The 24,270-nt window shown below is 37.4% G+C and overlaps 3 protein-coding genes and 2 non-coding genes across 5 annotated transcripts; 2 read left to right on the top strand and 3 right to left on the bottom strand.

Moving 5' to 3' along the window:
- Positions 1-12,623: 12,623 nt before the first annotated feature.
- TRNAV-AAC (transfer RNA valine (anticodon AAC)) lies at positions 12,624-12,697 on the top strand. Its single transcript has one exon. It is a non-coding gene; the product is annotated as a tRNA-Val (tRNA).
- Positions 12,641-23,625, top strand: LOC104121367 (bifunctional fucokinase/fucose pyrophosphorylase). The gene is made up of 7 exons (XM_070181860.1): positions 12,641-13,251; positions 14,126-14,366; positions 14,544-14,908; positions 15,898-16,024; positions 16,650-17,660; positions 17,906-18,636; positions 22,984-23,625. Exons 1-7 carry the CDS (start codon positions 12,922-12,924, stop codon positions 23,380-23,382), a joined length of 3,204 nt encoding a protein of 1,067 aa, XP_070037961.1. The 5' UTR covers positions 12,641-12,921; the 3' UTR covers positions 23,383-23,625.
- LOC117273680 (U6 spliceosomal RNA) lies at positions 18,785-18,882 on the bottom strand. Its single transcript, XR_004503693.1, has one exon. It is a non-coding gene; the product is annotated as a U6 spliceosomal RNA (small nuclear RNA).
- LOC138896567 (uncharacterized) lies at positions 19,055-19,752 on the bottom strand. The gene is made up of 2 exons (XM_070181863.1): positions 19,622-19,752; positions 19,055-19,536 (listed from the first exon to the last, which is right to left on the bottom strand). The coding sequence occupies exons 1-2, from the start codon at positions 19,727-19,729 to the stop codon at positions 19,120-19,122; spliced, it is 525 nt and encodes a 174-aa protein (XP_070037964.1). The 5' UTR covers positions 19,730-19,752; the 3' UTR covers positions 19,055-19,119.
- LOC104087113 (uncharacterized) lies at positions 19,862-21,104 on the bottom strand. Its single transcript, XM_009591515.4, has 2 exons — positions 20,634-21,104; positions 19,862-20,532 (listed from the first exon to the last, which is right to left on the bottom strand). Exons 1-2 carry the CDS (start codon positions 20,962-20,964, stop codon positions 19,862-19,864), a joined length of 1,002 nt encoding a protein of 333 aa, XP_009589810.2. The 5' UTR covers positions 20,965-21,104.
- Positions 23,626-24,270: the final 645 nt, after the last annotated feature.

Consider the following 24,270-nt stretch of genomic DNA (forward strand, 5'->3'; position numbering starts at 1 on the left):
GGAATATTGTCTGGGCTGAGCGATAAGAGCGGCTATAGGAGTGATAAGGGTGGCTATTGGAATGATAAGGGTGGTTATTGATATTGTTAGGCAGGAGGGATAAGGGCGGCTACAGGAGAGATAAGGGCGGCTATAGGAGAGATAAGGGTGGCTATAGGAGAGATAAGGGTGGCTATTGTCAGGGACGATATGTGATGATATGGAGTTGTGGTGTTGGTGATTTTCATGTGATTTTGTAATTTTCTTGTGTTTATTTTTATACCTTGTGCAATTTGTCTTGTTGTTGGTAAATTGATAATAATCTGATTTATGTTGATATTGGGAGCTTGTGGTTATTGCCAGGCGGATTATAAAATAAAATATGGGCACGAGGTGTTGTGAGTAAATAATAAGGATATTGGCACGTGAATTGTCCATGCAGTTGTGATATGAAATGTGGGCACGAGGTATTGTGAATAATTGATAATGATATTTGGCACGTGAATTGTCCGTGCAGTTGTGATATGAACTGAGGGCACGAGATGCCGGGGAAATAATATGATTTAATGATGGGCACGAAGTGCCATGGAAATATGAAAAATAGGCTGAGACCCGTGTTTACGAAAAATATGAAATTGGGCTGAGACCCGTATATTTTATGATTATGAAATGAGGTGTCACATGGTGACTTTTTAATTTGAAAGAATTATATTCAAAATATTTATTTAGAAGGAATTTTATTTAGAAAGTATTATATGAAAGAATTATATTTGAAAGATAATTATATGAGAAAACTATATTTGAAAGAGAGTTATTTGGAAGAATTATATGTGAAGGATATTTATTTGAAAAACTTAAATTAATTGGGCGTACATGTATTAATTAATTATTGAGTAATATTTATGATATTCTTGTTGTCTTGTTGTGCATATCACTGGCTGTTTTATCCCGCCCTTATTGTTATATGTTTTCTATTATTTTGTATATTATATTGCACAGGATATTAGACTAGTGAGTGTCTTAACTGTACCTCGTCTCTACTCCACTGAGGTTAGTCTTGATACTTATTGGGTACCGACCGTGGTGTACTCATACTACACTTCTGTACATTTTTGTGCAGAGCCAGATATTGAAGATATCGGACTTGAGCAGAGTTAAAGCGGGATCGTAAGGATTCAAGGTAGAGCTGCTTGGTCGTCGCAGTCCCTTGGAGACTTTTTCAATTTCATTGTACTGTTAATTTGTAATCCAACAATATTGTATATTCGGTCCTCGTGATCATTCCATGTATTCAGTTAGAGTTCGTGACTCAGTACTACCGGTCTTGGGAGGTTGTATGTTCATATTTATTCCGTTGTTAGTTTTGATTATTTATTTATTTATTTATTTAAAAAAACAAATGGCTTCAAAATGTAATTGAAATAGGCTTATCTAGTCTTAGAGACTAGGTGCCATCACGACGCCTGTGGTAGGATTTTGGGTCGTGAAAACATTGAAGTTTTGTCCTGCAATATGTATTTTTCTTATGAGCTTTTGCAAAACTTCAGACTTATGAATACTTCATGCAGAAAGGTCTGTAGTTTTTTATTATATATATGCGCGTGTTATGTGCGTGTGTGTGTGTTAAAGATATGTATTTCACTTATAGTTTTTTCTCGCTGAAGTGATTGCGTACTTTTTTCACAAAAAAAATGAGTGGTTTGTACTTCAAGCAATATATAAACGAATTTTTTAATCCAAGAGATTTTTTTTTTATTTCTATGAAAACAATTACATTTCACATATATCAATCAATAATGAAAGTCTAAATTCAGAATATCTATCTTCCTTTAGAATGAATTTTTTTCCCAAGGATTATTGAACGTTGAAGTATTTTTCAGCGTGTTTCTTGGAATATGGATGAGGCGGTAGAGAAGACAAGCAAGTTGTTCTGTTATGCCCAATGTGTTTACAGCGACTGCATTTGGTAGACTTCAGTCGTACAAATTCAGTCGCAGGGATATACCTCTTCTTTTGTCTTCTTCCTTGTAAAATCTCTATATCGAGAGGTTTTGTGATTTGAGATTCTAAATTTTGTGGTATATCCCATGAATTTTGATCTCCCACAATATTGACATGCCCTTGATATGTTTTGAACCATGTTTCCCTTGAATACCATTTTAAGCGGTAATTAGATTTCTACAAATATCTCTTATTGATAGCAGCAATTGCGTGTGAACAGGGCAATTCATCAAGTTGAAATTTCAAGCAGTCACAAGTTCTCTTCTGTCACGACCCAATGTTTACTCCGTTGGGTATCGTGATAGCACCTAGTCTTAGGGACTAGGTAAGCCTAACATTTTTTAAATAACAACAATAATTAAATAACATCTATCAATCTTTGAAATAGAAACCTCCAAAATAAAATTATAATTTCCCAAAACCGGTAGTACAAGTTATAAGCTCTACAGAGTGTTTGCTAGAAAGCTTCTAAATATAACTGTCCAGAAATAAGAATAAACAGTGCAAAATGAAGACTTGAAGGTGCGAATCATGCGAACGCAGCAATAGGTTTACCTTAAGCCTCCACAGCAACGACCCGCACAGCTGCTAGCGAACAATACCTGAATCTGCACAAAAATGTGCAGAAGTATAGAATGAGCATACCACGGTGGTGCCCAGTAAGTATCAAGACTAACCTAAGTGGAGTAGTGACGAGGTACAGTCAAGACACTCACTAGTCAAATAACCTGTGTCATACTAAAATAATCGAGAACAAATAGCAGTGGTATAAACAGAAAGGCAGCAAGAACACCACAATTATTGCTCCAACAAATAAGAAAGAACACAAGTACAACCAATTAAACAAGTCTTTCACATAAGAACCCTTTAAATAAAATACCCTCCAAATATATATATTTCTTCAAATAAGTATCCTTCGAATGTAAAACTCTTTCAAATAAATATCTTTAAAAATATAATTCTTCAATTTAAAAGTCACCCTGTGACACCTCTTTTCAAAATCATTAAATACGGGTCTCAACCCACCTTTATATTTTCTACGGCACCTCGTGCCCACATTTCTACCATAGCTGCACGGACTACTCAAGTGCCAATAATATCAATGTATATAAGATCCACATGATCAATTTATTCCCAATAAGGTAAGTTTAAAAAAAAAATAATTAAATCAAGTAGGAAATCAACAAAAGAATGAATTTATTTTAGAAATCATTTGGGCGGAGAAAATAACATTTCCATAAAAACAAAATACCTGATAGTTGCTAATTTCGATGTGAAACTTATAAGAATTAAATCATACAACAATTTCTTTTATTCAAAACAACTTAACCTTAAAAATTAGAAAAACCTAGAAACACAAATCCTCAGAGTCTCGTACAAGAGCCAAAGTCAAAACATTACAACAAGGAATACAAACACACAATAAAATCAAATAATACATCGCGGAAGAACACAGGGATTTACATATCACATAAAAGCAAAATAACCAAAAGCAAGTGCAACCATAGAAAATATCAACAAAAAGAGCACTCCCGAGGTACCACCTCGTAGTCCCAAAAGTAAATATGCAACATCAACAATTCCCCCAGGCCATCACAAATCAATCCCCGACATAGCCCACCTTGTCTCGCCACGTGTGCAATAATAAAGTAAGTGCCCGCCTTGTCTCGCCACACGTGCATAATAGTGTTCCCGCCTTGTATCGCCACATGCGCAAACCCACATACATATATAAATAGCACGCCTTGTCACGCCGCATGTGCATAAATCAATAGTAATATTAGCACGGCAGAAACCTCGTGCAAACACCCGAACATAACTCCCACAATATAATGTGCCAATATCACATCTCATAAACTGCACCTCAAGTGCTTAAATATTACAACATAGCACAAAAATCAACAATACCTTATTTTCCACAATAAGGAGCCCATGGTTCGACCATAATGTGCACAAAAATCTTAACAAAATATCCAAAAGTGAACAACTCAACAAAATAATATTTCACATAAAAATCAAGGTGGCAATCACAACAAAACATCATATAAAAATAATTTTAACAAACAAGGATCTAGGCATAAAAAATAGAGAATTTAATAAGTACCAATAATTTTCAATTTAATACATAAGAGCGTCTAAGGATTTTTAATCAATGAAATTTGCACATATAAACCAAGTACGTACTCGTCACCTCGCGTACATGGTTTTCAATTATACAAATTGCACATAAGACTCAATGCCTAAGGGGTAATTTCCCCCACTCGAGGTTAGGCAAGATACTTACCTTTTTGAAGTTAGGCCAATATTCCAAAATAGCCTTCTTGCTTGAATTGACCTCCGGACTGCTCAAATCTATCCAAATTAATTGTACAACTTCATTAAAATTTATCGGAAATAATTTCGGATAATAATACGTCGACTAAAAAATTTATTCCAAAAGGTCAACAAAAGTCAACGCGGGACCCGCCTCTCAGAACCCGGCATAATTTTCATGAAATCCGAACACCCATTCTGATACGAATTCAATCATACCAATTTTATCGAACTCCAATAACAACTCGACCTCCAAATCTTAAATTTTCATTTTTGGATGATTTTACAAAAATCTTGATTTTTCCTCTATTAAATCCGAATTAAATGATGGATTCAAAGACATAATCATGAAAATTAATCAAAACTGGATAAGAATCACCTACCCCAAGCACCCACACAAGAATCTCTCCAAAAATCACCTTCTACCGAGCTCCAAATTTGATTTTGAGTTATTAACTCAAACCCCCATTTTGGGGACTTTTAATTCTGCCCAGATAGGCTTTCTTCGCGTTCGCGAAGCCCAAAACCCAACAGCCTCAAATCCTTCATCGCGTTCGCGACCTCCTTGTCGCGTTCGCGAAGGCCAACTGTTTCTACCCCATCATTTCCTCTTCGCATTCGTGACCTCCTCGTTGCGTTCGCGATGACCAGCTGACCAGCTCCTTCGCGTTCGCGTTCCATGCTTCACGTTCAAGAAGGCCAAACGACCTCAGGCCCCTCTCTTCCTTTCTTCTTCGTGTTCACGTTGCTTAGGCCGCGTTCGCGAAGGCTTGCCCAGGTCCTTCTTCGCGTTCGTGTCCCCTGCTTCGCGTTCTCGAAGGCTAAACCAACCGCCCCTCAAATTCCTCTTCGCGAACGCGGGACTCCCTTCGCGTTCGCGAAGAAGGAAACCAGACTTCAGCAACAGCAATCCAAACAGCTCCAATTTGGTCCGAAACTGTCACGACCCAATTTCCCCTCCGTTTGGGTATCATGATGGCACCTAGTCTTAGGGACTAGGTAAGCCTAACAATAATTAAAACAACAGCATTATTTAAATAGAATCTCTTATAGTTCCCAAAACCGGTAGTACAAGTCATAAGCTCTATAGAGTGTTTGCTAGAAAACTTCTAAATACAACTGTCCAGAAATAAGAATAAACAGTGCAAAATGAAAAGTTGAAGGTGACTCCGAAGCTTGCGTACGCAGCAATAGATTTACCTTGAGTCTCCGCAACAACAATCCACACAGCTAGCTAATGAATAATTACCTTGATCTGCACGAAAAAATGTGTAGAAGAGTAGCATGAGCACACCACAGCGGTGCCCAGTAAGTATCAAGACTAACCTTGGTGAAGTAGTGACGAGGACTAGTCAAGACAGCCACTGGTCTAATAAACTGAACAAGCATAAGTATAAGGATGACAGATCATGACATCTATCTAAGGACCCTGCGATATGGCTAATGACATAGCAACTGCAATAAGGAAGGAAAAACAGGAAGTAACAGTGGAACACTAGAATAAGACACATAAGAATGAACGAAAATACAACCCAAATCCAGAAATCACAATACAGTAAAGGCAAGTAGTATCTCAGCAGTTGCAATAGTTTTCACATCAGGTCTCAGCCAACAACCCCAATAAATTAGTCAAATCCTTCAAGTGTAAACTTTTACCCGTAAGTTTTTAAATTGAGGTCTTTAGAATATAATCCTTTCCAATAAGAAATTATTTTTGAAATATACTTCCTTCAAATAAATATCTTTCAAACATAGTTCTTTCAAGATAAAACCTTTCAAATATAAACTTTTCAAATAATTAACCTTCAAACATAGTTCTTTCAAGATAAATACTTTTCAAGTATAACCCTTTCAAATAAATATCTTCAAACATAGTTCCTTCAAGATAAATACTTTTCAAATATAAACTCTTCAAGTAATATCCTTCGAGTATAAGTCACCCTGTGACACCTAAGTATGGAAGATTAGCAGCTCCGAATACAGATATAACCACAAGGGAAATCTACCGGGATACCGTCCCGTAGTCCCGAATTAATTATGCAAGTCAAGGGGATCTCCCGGAATACGTCTGTAGTCCCAATTTAAATATGCAGTGTTGGGGGATCTCCCGAAATACGTCCGTAGTCCCAATTTAAATATGCAGTGCTGGGAGATTTCCCGAAATACGTTCGTAGTCCCAAAATAAATATGCAGTGCTGGGGGATCTCCCGGAATACGCCCATAGTCCCAAAATAAATATGCAATGCTGGGGGATCTACCGGAATACTTCCGTAGTCCCAAAATAAATATGCAGTGCTGGGGGATCTCCCGGAATACGTCCGTAGTCCCAATTTAAATATGCAGGGCAAACAACAGAGATAACAACTATAACACAACAGAAATCTAGTACATCACCACAACGAGTACAAAAGCAACAATGACAGAAATGCAAGGTACGACGAGCAAATCAACTCAAGAATTTAAATCACAGGAACAGTAGAACTCATTCACAAGGAATAACCACAGTAAAGAATGCTAGGCACAAGGAGAACAACTTAACAGGGGAAAACAAAACAAAAATATAGCAACAATTCCACAATATTCAAGTCAACAATAAGAAGCCAACACGAGTCAAATAGTTTCAAATAATGGCAAGTCAACTAAGATATAGGTTATCTAAACTCCTTTTGAGGTTGAGCAATTACGAGAAAAATTCAACAATTCAAGTAAGGATAAGCAGCGGAAGATAATCATAACTCCAATTAAGACTAAACAATTATAGGATGAGAAAATAATGATTTCAATTAAAGATAAGCAGTTATGAAAAATATAGCACGACGATAGAAGAGGTAAAATCTTTGGTTAAATCGAATAAGGGTCAAATAGACAGTAAGAGTGAATCCTAAAGCAATTATCTCTAATCAAAGCATATAAAGGTGAAACTAGCAAATAGGAATTCAAAGGTATCAAAAACAACATCATACACAGTGAATATAAGGACATAAGAACCCTAAAAGGCCAACTTTCCACAAATACGTTTGAGCACGCACTCGTCACCTCGCGTACACAGACTACAATTAACATAGATGACTCAAATCCTAAGGGGTAGTTCTCCCACACAAGGTTAGGCAAGATACTTACCTCGAGTCAAGCTCAATCAATCTGTAAGAATGCCCTTTCCACGAATATCCGGCTCTGAATGGCCCAAATCTAGCCAAAAGCAATTACATATCATATTTACAATCATAATAGACTCATCTAATTAATTAAATCAATACTTTAACAAAAATTCCAAAATTCGCCCTAAAAAGTCGACACGGGCCCACGTCTCGGAATCGGGTAAAAGTCATAAAATACAAAAACTCATTCACTCACGAGTCTAACCATATCGAATTTACTAAAATCTGACACCAAATTCTCGATCAAAACCCCAAAATTCGGCCTAAGAACTTTTCTCAAATTTTCACCCCAAATCCGAATTAAAACGATGAATTCTAGCATAGATTAGTGAAATATAACCATAAGGGAGTTAAGAATCATTACCCAAAAACTGCCTCCGAAAATCTTTCCAAATTCCGCCTTCTACCGAGCTCTCAATCAAATTTGTGAAGTGAACTTCAAACCCTCGAATCTGCTCCTTTTCTGCCCAGTTATTCCGCATCTGCGGAATTTCCTTCGCAGGTGCGGAAACGACTTAAGAGGGCTGGGTCCGATTCTGCGGAAAAAGGGTCACACCTACGAGTGCGCGCCTGCGGACTATTGTCCGCTTCTGCGATCTCCTCTGCGCCTGCGTGACCCTAACGCATCTGCGGACATCGCAGATGTGGAATTCACCTCGCACCTTCGACCCCTGGCACTCTTCCATTTTTCCGCTTCTGCGCTTGCCTCCCTGCATGTGCGATCACGCACCTGCGGTCTCTCCACCGTAGGTGCGAAAATGACAGATGCCTGAAGACTTCAGCAGCAACACAAATCCAACTTTTGATCCGTTAAGCACTCGAAACTCACCCAAGCCCCCCTCCCCCCCGGGACCTCAACCAAACATACCAACCAATCCTAAAATGCTATACGAACTTAGTCAAGCCCTCAAATCACATCAACTAATGCTAAAATCACGAATCACCTTCCTACAACTGATGCCGAAACCTATCAAACCACGTCTGAATGACCTCGATTTTGCACACAGGTCACAAATGATACTACGAACCCACAGCAACTTTCGGAAATCCATTCCGAGCTCGATATCAAAATTTCCACTATCGGCCGAAATCACCGAAAATCTATATTTCGCCAATTCAAGCCTAAATCTACTACAGACCTCCAAAACACATTCCGGACGCGCTCCTAAGCTCAAAATCAGTCAATGGAGCTAACGGAGTCGATAAAATTCCATTCCGGATCCGTCTTCACACAGTTCTGACTACGGTCCAAATTCTAAGACTTAAGCTCTCATTTAGGGACTAAGTGTCCCAAATCACTTTGAATCACCCGATAATTGAATTCAACCACGCACGCAAGTCAAGGCACATAATACGAAGATGCTTAGGGCCTTATGATGCCGGACGGGACTTAAATTCTCAAAACAACCGGCCGGATCGTTACAGAAACCACCCCGAAACACACCCGAGCCCCTCGGGACCCCGTCCAATCATACCAACATGTCCCATAACACAACACGGATCTGATCGAAGTCTCAAATCACATTAAACAACATCGAAATCATGAATCGTACCCTAATTCAAACTTAATGAACTTTGAAACTTCAACTTCTACCATCAATGCCGAAACCTATCAAATCACGTCCGATTGACCTCAAATTTGGCACACAAGTCACATTCGACATTACGGACCTATTACAACTTACAGAATCGGATTCCGACCCCGATATCAAAAATTCAACCCCCCGGTCAAACTTTTCAAAATTTTGAGTTTCGCCATTTCAAGCTTAATTCCAATACGGACCACTAAATAATTTTCCGGACACGCTCCTAAGTCCAAAATCATCATACAGAGCTAACGGAACCGACAGAACTCCATTCCGGAGTCATCTTCACACAGTTCCGACTAAGTTCAAAATCCTAAGACTTAAGCTTCCTTTTTAGGGACCAAGTGTCCCAAATTACTCTGAATCATCCGATAACTGAATTCAACCACGCTCGCAAGTCAATACGCGTAATACAAAGCTTCTCCGGGTCATATACCGCCAAACAGGACTTAAATTCTTGAAACAAAAAGTCGGGTCGTTACATTCTCCACCTCTTAAACAAACGTTCGTCCTCGAACGTGCTAAGAATCTTTATGAGGACTTTAAATTACTGAGTATATTCTTGCACACATACTTGTGGGTGATTCTACATTCCCGCAATTTAACACGGGTTCGACAACATCATCTCAATTGAGATTATTTCTGTTCTTCATTCTTATAAGCTTTAGAGCAAAATCCCTAACCCTCCAATAATTTCTAAAATGCCTGATTTTTACTTCGACGCACGGTATTAGTCTCAACTGGCTATAGCAACTCATGCCTATGCACACATCAACTATCTTGATAGTGTTGAAGTACTTCAAAAAATTTCTGGGGTGTTTCATTCTCCCCCGCTTAGGATCATTCGCCCTCAAACACATAACATAACTTATCTCTTCCTTTGCAAATCTCAATCCTCCAAATTTTACGAACTCCCAAATTTTTTTCAGAAATTTCGGCAGAGTATCCCCTGTAATTGGGCCTATCCACCTGTCAGAGTAACACCAAAACAACTCCTAACAACACATCCACAACCCAACACAATACCACAAGGTATATATCAATGACACCAATCTCAGCATTACAAACACTGTATTATCATAATGATATCAGGACATGAAGCACATCATATGTATGCTCATCACCACATCTCTGGTCTTAAAGGTTGTTCATAATTAATTCCAGCATCATCAATTAATCTCATATTAACCACCACCTCATTTCGAATTTTCACAACACTTACAACAGAATGTGAGGCATGAAAACCTCATGATTGCTTACTCGGATTAATGAGTCACATTTAACGCCACTTGGGCACTCATCTCATAGGTTAAAACTCAATGTTTATAGCACAAAAATAGCTGAATATGAGCAAAAAATATATAAAAATTATCAAAATAAGCCTAACAGGCATGACTCCCTATTAATATTATTGTACAAATTAAATTTCACAAAGGGAGAATTTTCAACTCATAAATATTTCACCACAAGGACCTCGTCCTTATATAACTTCCATCGCAGCTTGCAGTCCGGTTTAAATATTTCACATCATATAAAAAAAAATGCGAGGATCTCCAGCATGTTAGACTGAAGTTTCGGAAAAACTCATGACAAAACTGTAGACTGCAGGATAAAACTTTAGCATGTTTTGGTATGAAATTTTAGCAAATGAACTAAATAACCTCAGCATGCATTAGCAAAAACTCATTAAAAATTACATACCGCAGGACAAAAACTTAAGCATATTTAGTCTGAAGTTTTAGCAAATGAACTAAAAATCTTCAGCATGTTTAGACTAAAATTTTGGATAAAACTCATGACAAAACTATAGACTGCAGGACAAAACTTCAGCATGTTTTGGTATGAAATTTTAGCAAATGAACTAAATAATTTCAACATGCATTAGCAAAAACTCATTAAAAAATTACATACTGCAAGACAAAAACTTAAGCATATTTAGTCTGAAGTTTTAGCAAATGAACTAAAAAACTTTAGCTTGTTTAGATTGAAATTTTGGATAAAACTCATGACAAAACTGTAGACTACAGGACAAAAGTTCAGCATGTTTTGGTATGAAATTTTAGCAAGTGAACTAAATAACTTCAGCATGCATTAGCAAAAACTCATTAGAAAATTACATACTGCAGGACAAAAACTTAAGCATGTTTAGTCTGAAGTTTTAGCAAATGAACTAAAAAACTTCAGTATGTTTAGACTGAAGTTTCGGATAAAACTCATAACAAAACTGTAGACTGCAGGACAAAACTTTAGCATGTTTTGGTATGAAATTTTAGCAAATGAACTAAATAACTTTAGCATGCATTAGCATGAAGTTTTAGCTTCAATGTGAAACAACTTCATGCTATATTAGCATGAAGTTTTAGCTTCAACATGAAACAACTTCATGCTATATTAGTATGAAGTTTTAGCTTCAACATGAAAAACTTCATGCTACATTAGCATGAAGTTTTAGCTTTAACGTGAAACAATTTCATGCTACATTAGCATGAAGTTTTAGCTTTAACGTGAAATAATTTCATGCTAAATTAGCATGAAGTTTTTGCTTGTATTTGATTAAAACTTCAGACTTCAACGTGAAACAACTTTATTCTATATCCTTCACGCATTAAATTTGAAGTTTTGAATTTTTTTTGAAGATCTATAAGTGAAAACTTCATGCTATATCCGTCAAACAACTTCATGCAAGTGTGATTTGTAAATAAGCATAAGTGAAAATAACTATAGGCGCTATTGAATTCAGATTTTGTTTTTTAAGCTCAAAACTTAAAAAATATGACAAATTACCAAAATAATTGCAGAAATATATATGATGAAGTTCAATCAGTTTGACAAACTAATGCGAATTGTGAAGATGAATTGCAATACTTACAATATATTTTGTAATTTTGAATTCTGAAGATGAATTTGGTTCAAGTTTCTGGTTTTTTAATAAAGCTGCTGAGAGGATAGGAGATCTTCGACCAAGGTTGAAAGAGATCTTTTGAGGGGGGACGGAGTGATGGAGGAGATCTTTTTTCACGAATGAGGTTGCAGATCACACGATTAATGCGTGATGCGGGTTTTATATCTTTTGTCGGGGTATAATTGTCATATTATTACGGATTTTTTATCAGTTGGCTACCAAATCAATAATTTTTAAAAATAGGGTACATATTAAAAGGTGACACAAATATAGAGTACGTCTATAAATCCCTCAAAAAAGGTTGCAATGTAAGTTAGCGATAAAAAATAAGTACTCAAACTTGAACTCCCTCCGTCTCAAATTATTTGTCTTCTTTTACATGCTCCTTAAAAAAAATATTTAATAGGAAAAGTTTTTGACTATTTTACCCTGATTTATGTCTTAAGATATAATCTTTCTTCATTTAATACTTACTCATAATTAAGGTATTTGCAGTCTTCAAGAATAATTAATATTAAGGGTAGAGTAGAAAAAAAATAATTAATTTACTTATGAACTTCTAAAATAACAAATAATTTGAGATAACTATTTTTAGAAACTGTGTTAACGGAGGGAGAGTTAATTCACTGACATTCGAGTAAATATATAATCAATTACAATAAGTCCCTGTAAGATCAATGAGCAGGTGTCGTGGTGTAGTTGGTTATCACGTCAGTCTAACACAGTGAAGGTCTCCGGTTCGAGTCCGGGCGACTCCATTTTTATCTTTGTGCTGATCCATAACTTTTTCTTTTTTCTCCATCAATTTCCTTATGAATTCCTACTGTCAGTTTCCATTTTAACCAACTGATTTTTCACTCAGTCAACTGATGTTTTATTCTAATTTTGGCGGCACAAACCAGTATTCACTAAGGCTGTCGGTGGCGATTGTGTTACTGATCTGCCTTTTTCTCCGGCAGCAGCAGCTGCAATTATTATAGAAATGGAAAGGAGGTACAATCAAAGAAGCCGAGTCAAAGCAGACTTGGCTGCTACATTAAGGAAATCGTGGTATCATTTAAGGTTATCGGTACGACATCCGGCTAGGGTTCCGACGTGGGATGCAATCGTGCTCACGGCGGCGAGCCCTGAACAAGCTCAGCTCTATGAATGGCAGCTCAAGCGAGCCAAACGCATGGGTCGCATCGCTGATTCCACAATTACCCTCGCTGTTCCCGATCCACATGGCCAGCGAATCGGTTCTGGTGCTGCCACTCTTCATGCTATTTTACGACTTGCCGAATATTACCAACAGCTTGCTCTCAATTCTCAGGTTTCTCTTTTACCAAATTTTCTTATGTTCACATTTATAGTCTGAGTTTGAGATATTGAAATGCACGTGCATTTACTTTATGTATGAAATTTACTGTTTGTCTAGTTCAAACTGGTGAAATGACTTAAGTCTATTAATGTGAGATATATAGGGCCAAATCCCTCTATCTACATAGGACAACACTGAATTTAACAGCTAGTACTTCTTTATTATGACTGAATAACTTATCACTAATTCTCATAAGTTTGTCTGGTGCAGCATTCACTAATGACATTTGAATAAGAGAGATACTTAGTTATATATCAGTGATACCTCCAAATGCTTTAGTTATCATTGGGCATACTGCACCAGTTTTTGCTCACTTTGTCCATCTAATCTCCACGCAGAAGCTGTGTCTACTATGGGCTGAGAAAGCTTAGTTTGATATAAATCTTGATGCAAGTCATATGAGTCTATGCAAGATAAGCATGCATTTTAAGAACTGGGTGAAGTTTATTTTTCATTTGGGAGGATTTTCATGTATCTCCGTTAGACAAAAGAGAGATGAACTGTTCTTGATGTCATTCTTGAATTCCAAAACCAATTCTTTGTGTAAAAAGAATCATTAAACCAAGCTCTAATTTTTGACCAGTCGTGCAAGTGTTTTCTTGCTAGCTTTGATGACAACAACAACAACAACCTAGTGAGTTCCCATGAATGGGGTCTGGGGAGGGTAAGATAACGCAGCATTACCCCTACTTTGGAAGGGCAGAGAGGCTGTTTCCGATAGACCCTTGGCTAAATCTTGCTATCTTTGATGGAATGTCATTAATCATCCCTCTGCAGGGAGTAGGTGTAACTTTGTTAGTAAATCATTTGTTTCTCTTTGATACAGTGCGGAAGTTCTGAGAGGAAAGAACCTTCTTCATCATTACTTGACTTGGTTGCCAAAAAACACATCTTATTGCTTCATGCTGGAGGTGATTCTAAAAGGGTACCATGGGCAAATCCTATGGGAAAAGTGTTTCTGCCACTTCCTTACTTGGCAGCTGATGACCAAGATGGGCCAGTTCCCCTGCTCTTTGATCACATCCTAGCAATTGCATCTTGTGCAAGACAAGCTTTTGAAAATGAAGGTTTTTAAAACCTATTTACTTATCAGCATGCATCATCAACATTTTTCAATTTTCTCCAAAAATTATTGATTAATTAGTTTGTATTGTTATATGATAACTTCTCGCCCAACATAGTGGGGTATACTCTCTACTTCTTCATGAAACACCATTTTGAGCAGAGTCAAAGAGTTTTTGCAGGTGGGCTACTTACAATGACTGGGGATGTTCTTCCTTGTTTTGATGCCTCAACTATGGTTCTGCCTAAGGATGCATCCTGCTTTGTGACTGTACCTATTACACTGGACATTGCTTCCAATCATGGTGTTATCGTGGCAGCAAAATCTGGGATTTCAAATGATACCTATTCTATCAACTTGGTGGAGAATCTGCTTCAAAAACCTAGCTTGGAGGAGCTTGTTAGGCACCAAGCTATTCTGGATGATGGTAGAACACTGCTTGATACTGGAATAATAGCAGTTAGAGGTCAGGCATGGCTAAATCTAGTAAAACTTGCCTGTTCGAGCCAATCAATGATCTCAGAACTTCTGGAAAGGAAAAAAGAGGCGAGTCATCATTCATAAGCTGCTTTACTCAACTCTTTTGGATGTCCATGTACCAGAATCTAATAGTAATTTGGAACTTTACTATTTTCTAAGAAGTATTATACACTTGTTCCAACTAGTTTATCGTACTAGATATTTGATAATTTCTTTGATGTGCAGTCGTCTTCCTTTTTAACCCTAAAGCACGCTTTTCTTACTTCTTCATATATCTTTTCCAGTTTAAGGCCAAAAGATGACATTGAAATTTTCATTCATCTCTCGGTTAAATGTTTTGTAGTTTTTGAAAAAGCACTTCAAGTAACTGAGTCCAGAGGCATTTGAGTCTTTTAACAGTATCTTGTCCTAGGATTATTTCCATATATAGGTGGAAGTGCACTTGATAGGTAGTGTTGGAAGATGCAATAACAGAGGTTCCAATGTAGCATGAACATTTGTCCTCCCTCTAGCGTGGTTTTTATTTCAGCCGGTAACCTGACAAAGGTTTAATGTAGCATGAAATTTGCTCTCCCTATAACTTGCTTTTCTTTTCCTCCATCTCTGATATTACTCTTAGCTCGCTATGACTTTTGCGATTTCATCCTGTATATTGAGCCTGAGAGTGCTCATCACTCCAAGCTGTGACTTTTCTTTTCGTTTTTCATTTCTTTTCAGTTCTCTATTTTGACTTTTGTCATATTGCTTAATATATAAGCTGCTTCCCTAATCCATATGCTAATAGATATAACCATTTTAGCAATTTCAGCAATCTATTGGGGTAGGTTTAGTTACTTCTCATTTAATCATAAGTTTAACATACCTTAGTTCCATATGTTGCAGAAATTTCTCTTCTTTCTTTCAATAGTGGTTATACTTCTACTTTGTTTTGGTGGAGTGAAAAGAAACTGTTACTTCCAGTTATTGGAAGTCAACATTTGGTTTTGTTATTTACATTCAAATGGTCCTTGATCTATGTCATTGAATTACTTTTTTTACTTCTGTAAATTGAGCAGATGAGTTTGTATGAAGACCTTGTAGCCGCTTGGGTACCAGCAAAGCACGAATGGTTGCGATCCCGCCCTTTGGGTGATGAACTTGTCAACAGATTGGGAGAAGAAAAGATGTTCAGCTATTGTGCTTGTAGGTTGAATGTTGTTACCTGTGTGATGATGTTAGTAATATCCTAAGTCATCGCAAATTTCCAAGTCTGCTTCTTCGTTTTTTTAATAATTTTTCAATTCAGTCTTAAAAATATTATTTAGATTATTTACTTAAATAGAAATACTGGGTATGTTGTTGTTGTTGTTGTTGTTGTTGTATTTACTTAAATAGAAAAGTTCTAACTATAAAATTTGAATCTATTGAAATATTCCGAAAATACAAGTTGTCGGTTGATTAAGAGACCGTCTTAATGAAATCCCTTAATCATGTAGTGACTTTAGTTGAATGGGAATATCCAAGTCTTAAAATTCTGACATGTATGGGACTGCTTATGCAGCTTATCCAGGTCCAGCTTAAAACTGATTCATAAGTAACTGTTAAGTGGACCTACAATACTATAGATTTTAGGATTATGATTTAGATATTCTCTAGAGGATTTTCATTGAACTAAACTTGCTTAAAGAATTATGGATCAAAACATTATTGCTCGAATAAAAGATCTATTATTGCAGTATATGGAAACCTTAAGTGCAGTTACAATGCTTGTGGTACATGCAATGATTTCTAGAACTAAATAAGTCTTCCTTTCTTGGGTTTGATGCAGGTGATCTGTTATTCTTACATTTTGGAACATCTAGCGAAGTTCTGGATCACATGAGTGAAGCTGGTGCTGGACTTGTTGGTCGAAGGCACCTGTGTTCTATTCCAGCAACCAATGTCTCTGATATTGCTGCCTCAGCTATTATCCTTTCCAGTAAAATCGAGCCTGGAGTTTCTATTGGAGAAGACTCTCTCATTTATGATTCCTCCATTTCAGCCAGTATACAGATTGGTTCCCAGTCTATTGTTGTTGGTGTTAATGTGCCAGCTGACTTTGAAATGACAGCAAAGGTTTCATTTAGATTTATGCTTCCAGATCGTCACTGCTTTTGGGAGGTTCCTTTAGTGGGACGCACTGAGAGAGTTATGGTGTACTGTGGTCTCCATGATAACCCAAAGATTCCACTCTCAAATGGGACCTTTTGTGGGAAACCCTGGAGGAAGGTCTTAGATGATCTAGGCATTCAAGATAATGATCTATGGACTGCAGAAAAAACTCAGGAAAAGTGCTTGTGGAATGCCAAAATATTCCCTATTCTTCCGTACTTTGAAATGCTCACGTTGGCGTCATGGTTAATGGGCTTGGACAACCAAAGAAATGAAACCCAGCTTTCCTCATGGAAACAGTCCCATCGGATCAGTTTGGAGGAGTTGCATAAATCAATTGACTTTCCACACCTGTGTTCAGGTTCCAGTAATCATCAGGCAGATTTAGCTTCTGGGATTGTCAATGCTTGTCTTAACTTTGGCTCACTTGGCCGCAACATAAGTCAGTTGTGCGAAGAAATTCTTCAAAAGGAATCAACCGGAGTTGAAGTCTGCAAAGGATTTCTATCCCACTGCCCTAACCTTCAAGCTCAAAATTCGGCAATTCTTCCTAAGAGCAGGGCCTTACAAGTTCATGTTGATCTTCTACGAGCATGTGGCAATAAAGAGATGGCACTTGAAACTGAGCGAAAAGTCTGGGCTGCTGTTGCTGATGAAACTGCTTCTGCTGTGAGATATGGGTTCAAAGGTAAAAATGCCATGTCGGTATTCGTGAAGATTGACCAACTAAATCCAAGAATATATGTCTCATATGACCTGCTATTTATTTTTCTTGATCTACCTTACCATCTGGTGCTGTTTTGGTTTTGGCAGGATAGTCTCTGGTTCTCCTTTTTCTTTTCCTCTATTCTTTTCTTTGCTTTCTTTTATTTGCGATGCTTTACACATAAGTTGTAAATACAATTTCCTAATGATATGCCATTTCTTTATCAGAAAACCTATCAGGGTCTTCCAGCTGGTCCTCCATTGCCGCAAATCCTGATAATACTAATGGTTATTGCGGTGGATCTTCCCACCATAGGATGGTGAAGATTGAACTACCAGTTCGAGTGGATTTTGTTGGGGGTTGGAGTGATACACCCCCTTGGAGTCTAGAGCGTGCTGGTTGTGTTCTGAACATGGCAATAACATTGGAAGATTCTCTTCCTATTGGCACAATCATAGAGACAGAGAAAGGGACAGGGATATTTATTAGCGATGACATTGGAAACCAGTTAAGTATTGAAGATCTATCGTCCGTTGCACTTCCATTTGAAAGCAATGATCCATTTCGGCTAGTAAAATGTGCATTGCTTGTTACCAATGTTATCCATGAAAAGACCCTTCAATCAGCGGGTTTGCGAATCAGGACATGGGCCAATGTTCCTAGGGGTAGTGGCTTGGGAACTTCTAGCATCTTAGCAGCAGCCGTTGTTAAAGGGTTGCTGCATATTACTGATGGAGATGAAAGTAACGAAAATGTTACAAGACTTGTTTTAGTCCTAGAACAGCTCATGGGCACAGGAGGTGGTTGGCAGGATCAAATTGGAGGTTTATATGCTGGCATTAAATTTACTTCAAGTTTCCCGGGAATACCGCTGCGGCTTCAAGTCATTCCTCTCTTGGCTTCTCCTCAGTTAATAAAGGAGTTGCAGCAACGGCTTCTTGTAGTTTTCACTGGTCAAGTAAGTTGTGACTGTAACTAAATTCATTGGGCTTGTCTGCTATTGCTTTCTGTATCTTTTTCCTGGGGTGATTATTTTGATTCCTAATATTCTGATTGTGCCCACTGTGTTTTTTACATTTTCATACTGTTATGATTTTCCAAGTTTTAATTTTTTGGACCATTTCTTGCTTCGTTCTTGTCACCCTTGCACAGGGACCATGCTAATCTTATCTTTATCTGTCCAATTTTATATACCTGAAGGCAGTGTTTTGGATAGCGTGCGGCGACAAATAGCGACGAGGGCCCGCTTCACTGAGGCGAGAGGCGCGCAGCGAAGCGCTCGCCTTTTTGATGTGAAGCAACAGTTTATACAAAAACATAATAAATATATATATATATATATATATATATATATATATATAAATAACTAAAAATTCAATAGATACTAGATAGTTATAGTAGATTCATAAACTAAAGTCTAAAAGTCTAAAACAAGCAACATCTATTCTTCTTCAAGATTTTCAAATTCTAGAACTTCATGAATGTTAGCATTATATTGGCTATCATCTTCTTCATCCTCGGAGTCTTCATCAATTAGGGACCGGCTTGAACTTGCTACCCCTTTTCCCTTGTAATTTGAACTTGAAGAACTCCCTCTAAGACCATAGATATTCTCCTCAACTCCAGCCGCCATAGAAACAGTACCCCAATCAAGATCATCTCCTACATACACTTGTTCATCTTCATGATTTTGGAGGGCTCCAGTTAACCATTCATTTGCCTCGTCAATGTTATCCAACAAAATTGGATCAATGGTATCGCGAGTTTCATAACGTCGCCTCAATGTTCTATTGTATTTAATATACACTAGATCATTGAGACGCGATAGCTCAAGCCTATTCCTTTTCTTGGAGTGAATCTGCGAATAAATTATTTAGATTAATTAATAGATACTAATAATAATACAATATAGAATATATTAATATAATAAATCTGCTTCTTACATGCTCAAATACACTCCAATTTCTCTCGCATCCAGATGCACTACAAGTTAGGCTTAGTACTTTAATGGCAAACTTTTGCAAGTTTGGAGTTTGATGTCCAAATTGCATCCACCATTCAACTATAGAAAAATATTTTAAAAGTTAGTAAGTATAAATCAAATAAATTAAATTAAAGTTATAAGGATATCTATATTAAAGTTAGTTACCTGGCGACCTTATGTCTCTGGCTCTAATGGCCGCCTATAAACCAAATAGGCCCTCTGCTTGTGAGTACCTACCAAACTCCTTCCCTATTTGATCTACCGTCATTGAATTGGTGATCAACTTCTCAAGACACTCATGGTATCCAATCCACACCTCTGAATCCAAAGTTTCATCTCTAGTGTTCTTGTAAAATAATCCCGGGTTCAGAAGATGGCCTGCTGCATGCAAAGGACGATGGAGTTGATTCGACCACCTGCTATCAATAATCTCAAAAACTTTCTCATATTTCCTAACATCTCCCTCAAATGACGCTGCAATAGTCTCTTTGGTTCTATCCATAGCTTCATAAAGATAGCCCATTGGTGGTTTTCTCTCCCCATCCACCATACGAAGCACCCTAATCAAAGGACTACCAACTTTAAGAGCCCGAACGACGTCATTCAAGAATGATGGAGAAATAAGAACTTTGGCAGTTTCTTTCCCCGCAACTTCCTTTGCATATCTATTATCTTTCCATTCATTTGAAAGAACTAGCTTTCTCAAGTTTTTCTTTTGCAAGTAAAAACTATGCAAAGTTAAGAAAGCCGTTGCAAATCTAGTCTTGGCCGGTCTCACCAAATTTCTTTCATTTGTGAATTTCCTCATCAAATTCAACAACAACGACCTCTGACTGATGTAAGAATATACCTTGACGGCTTTAGTGAAAACTGTAAAAGTAAAAATAACAATTTTATAGTTAATACTTAATAATATGACATAATAAGTATAAATAAAGTTAAAGCTTTAAAGATAACTATATTAAAGTTACCTGAAGCATATGGGTTTTCCTTGAATATGTCACCAAACATTAAGTTGATACAATGGGCAGCACATGGAGTCCAATAAATGTGTGGATACATAGCTTCCATCATCTTACCCGCACTAACATTCTCACTAGCATTATCGGTAACAATTTGTACAACATTTTTCTTTTCAATTTTATCAATAGTCTTTCTAAACAAGCTGTACATTTTGCTTCCATCCGTAGAAGAGTTGCTAGCATCGTAAGATTCAAGAAAAACACTCCCTCTTGGAGAGTTCACCAACACATTTATGATCATTTTTCCATTTCGTGCTGTCCATTTATCCATTATGTCCATTTATCCATCATAATGGAACATCCAAACTTGTTCCATTCCACTTTATGCTCCTCAATAATTTGGTCTATCTTCTTCACCTCTTTTTTAAGATGTGTTACTCTAACTTCATGATAGCTAGGAGGCTTCATTCCTGGGCCATATTGTCCTACGGCCTCAATGAATTTATCAAAAGTTTTGTAGTTAACACAGTTAAAAGGAAGCCCTGCATCATACATCCATGCTGCAAAGGCACTTACGGATCGATCCCTCAAAATCTTCTTGGCTTCTAAACCTGAACCAGAATCACCTTTTCCCTTTTCTTGTTGTTTTGTCGAGAAATAAAGATTGAGAGGACCTTTTGTCACCGTACGTGCCGTCGTGGATGACCCACTAGAACTATTTGAAGATATCTTATGAGTTTTGGGGGGTGGAGGTCCCATTTCACCATCTTCATCAATTAGATTCATCGATGCTTCATAATTCATTTGAGTTCTTGTCACATTTTTCTTATCAACAAATGCTTTTACTTCCTTCCTAACCTCGGGTGGACAAAGAGGACATTGTATTACATTTTTAAATCCACCTATCAAATGTTGCTTGTGTCGAGTTATTCCACCATGATATGTTTTTTCACAAAACACACATTTAATTGCAGATCTTGATGAGCCTTGTATAGCATAATTCCAAGCTATATCATTTCGTTTATTACTATCGAACGACGCCATTTCAACGTTGTTTTATAGAAAAAAAAATTATCAAGTCAATATGCAATTAATTCTACTCTATAAGACTATAAGTCAATAATTGAAAAAACAGGGCAAACAAAACAGAATGAGCTACTGCCTCTGCAGTCTGCTCTGCCTCTGCCTCTGTTATTTTTGCTCGAAACAGAGCCTCAGTTATTTTGCCAAAACAGAGCCAAAAACAATTAAGAGAAGAAGAAAGAGGAAGGGAAGAGCCTCTGTATTTTGCTCGAAAAATAGAGCACAAAAACAAACCTCTGTTTCTGTTCTTCTCGACAAAAAACAGAGGAAAAAAATAGAAAGAAGAAAGAAGAAGAAGAAAGAAAGGAAACTCAGAGAAGCATATCTGGTCTTTCAATGGCAGAAACTTGATGAAGAAGACGATGGCACTTGGCAGAAACCTCAAACTTTCAGATGAAGAAGACGATGGCACAGTAATTGCGAGCCCTAATCGCGAGTTCGCGACCTTTTTTCAGATGAAGCTCTGTTGTTTTGTTCGAAGTTGAAGAAGCTCTGTTGTCAAGACTCAAGCCCTAATCGCGACCCTTTTGTTAAAGTCTTTGCCCATTTTTATTTTTTTTTAAAAATAAGCGACGCTACAGTCGCATCTCGCGACATTGTCGCCTCTCGCTACACAAGCAGAGGCGAGCGCTATTTTGAAACGCAACGCAACAGAGGGAAAGTGGCGACACTGCCTCGCCTCACGCTATTAGCGCTGAGGCGAGCGCTATTTATAACACTGCCTGAAGGGACCTCAGATTTTGTTAAATCTTCCAGTGCTCGTGTGATTTCTCTTGAGCTTGGTTCATTTATAGTTTGAGTATAACAAAATACTTAGATCCTTCTTATTCTCTCCCTCTCTCCCTTTGTGTGCGTGTTTGGTGGGTTTTGGGGGGGGGGGGGGGGGGGGGGGTCTTCAAGCCACTATTGCTTTCCTTTATTCTGAGTGCCTACTGCTCTCCTTCTCCTTGGAACGAATGTTTGAGGAAAAACTATGAACTGCATGAGATATTGATTATAAGATCTTAACTCTTAAGTAATTAGGTATAGGTTACTGTTAATTTTCTTTTGAAATTTGTTTCTACATTTGTTGGCTTGTTACTGGTGCAGTCCAGTAGTCTAGGAGGTTTTAGTTTCAGCGACTACATTTCTAATTGTGCTCTTCGAAGGGTAGTCTTGAGATGCTCTTCCTTGGTAGAGAGAGACTGGTGGTTAGTTCATGTCCAAGTTTACACTAACTGCAAACCAACTTTGTTCAAGTATTTGTCAATTTCAGCTGTTGACAATGTATATGCAGGTCCGACTTGCACACCAAGTGCTGCATAAGGTGGTTACTCGTTATCTTCGACGAGACAATTTGCTCGTATCGAGCATCAAGCGCCTTACTGAACTTGCAAAGCTTGCAAGAGAAGCTTTAATGAATTGCGACATTGATGCCCTTGGAGACGTAATGTTGGAGGCATGGAGATTGCATCAGGAGCTGGATCCTTTCTGCAGCAATGAGTTTGTTGATAAGCTTTTCGCATTTTCTGATCGCTATTGCTGTGGTTACAAGCTTGTAGGTGCAGGTGGTGGGGGTTTCGCCTTGCTATTGGGAAAAAGTGCTGAGTCAGCTGAGGAACTGAGACTTTCACTCGCGAATAGTTCTGATTTTGACGTGAAAGTCTATGGTTGGAAAATCTTCTTGGAGAACTAGCTGAAGTTATTCCATCAAACAATTACTAATACAATACTCATTCTTTGACACTATTCTTATCTGTATATTTGAGGATGTATACACGTATCCTTTTCTTTCAACATACCAGTCTCTATGGGTAGAATTTACAGAGAAAGATCCAAATATGAGAGTTAATAGTCAGTATGTCTGCCCATGTACTGTGTAACTTTCTGACAGTATATTTCTAGATTTCATAAATTTACAAGGTCTACCGTCTTTCAATCAGGTATTATAGTTTACCCAGGCTCAGACATTGTGTTTGATTTATCTTAGAAAATAAAAACTGGATTTTTCTTGGGATGAAATTCTTTAATGTAATGACATAAAATACATTTCTAGTTCTAATTAACGAACTCAAAAGAGTGAAGTAAGAATAAGGAATCAACTAATATGGTTGACCTGCAATGCAAGTAATGGGATTTCATTTTTGTTTGGTGGAGTAATGGTCTGTATCATCGATAATTAACTTGTTTGGTGCTTTCCCCAAAAAGTAAGGCAGTCATTTAGTTTTCTTTGTCTACTATATAATCTTAGATATTATTCTTGGCGTGTCTAAGGGGCAAAGAATTACATTTGCTCCGGTGTTTGGTTACAAACTATTAAAGGTCTTTCCCTAAGAATATGATACTCCTCTTTGCATTTATAGAAATTTCACTTGGAAACTTTTGACAATTATAGGCCTATTTAGTCCAAATTTAAAAGTAAAAAGAATCCTGTAGCCTTTACATTGACCATACATCCAGTTTATCCATGTACACAATCTAAGAAGATGGCACAACGATATTGGTCAGTATCAAATGGGTTTTCAATAATCAGGACTCTCTCTTCCTTTAAATATGTCGAATGGAGAGGAGTGGTGATTTTTAT

This window comes from Nicotiana tomentosiformis, chromosome 1 (assembly GCF_000390325.3).
Source record: "Nicotiana tomentosiformis chromosome 1, ASM39032v3, whole genome shotgun sequence".
NCBI lineage: Eukaryota > Viridiplantae > Streptophyta > Magnoliopsida > Solanales > Solanaceae > Nicotiana > Nicotiana tomentosiformis.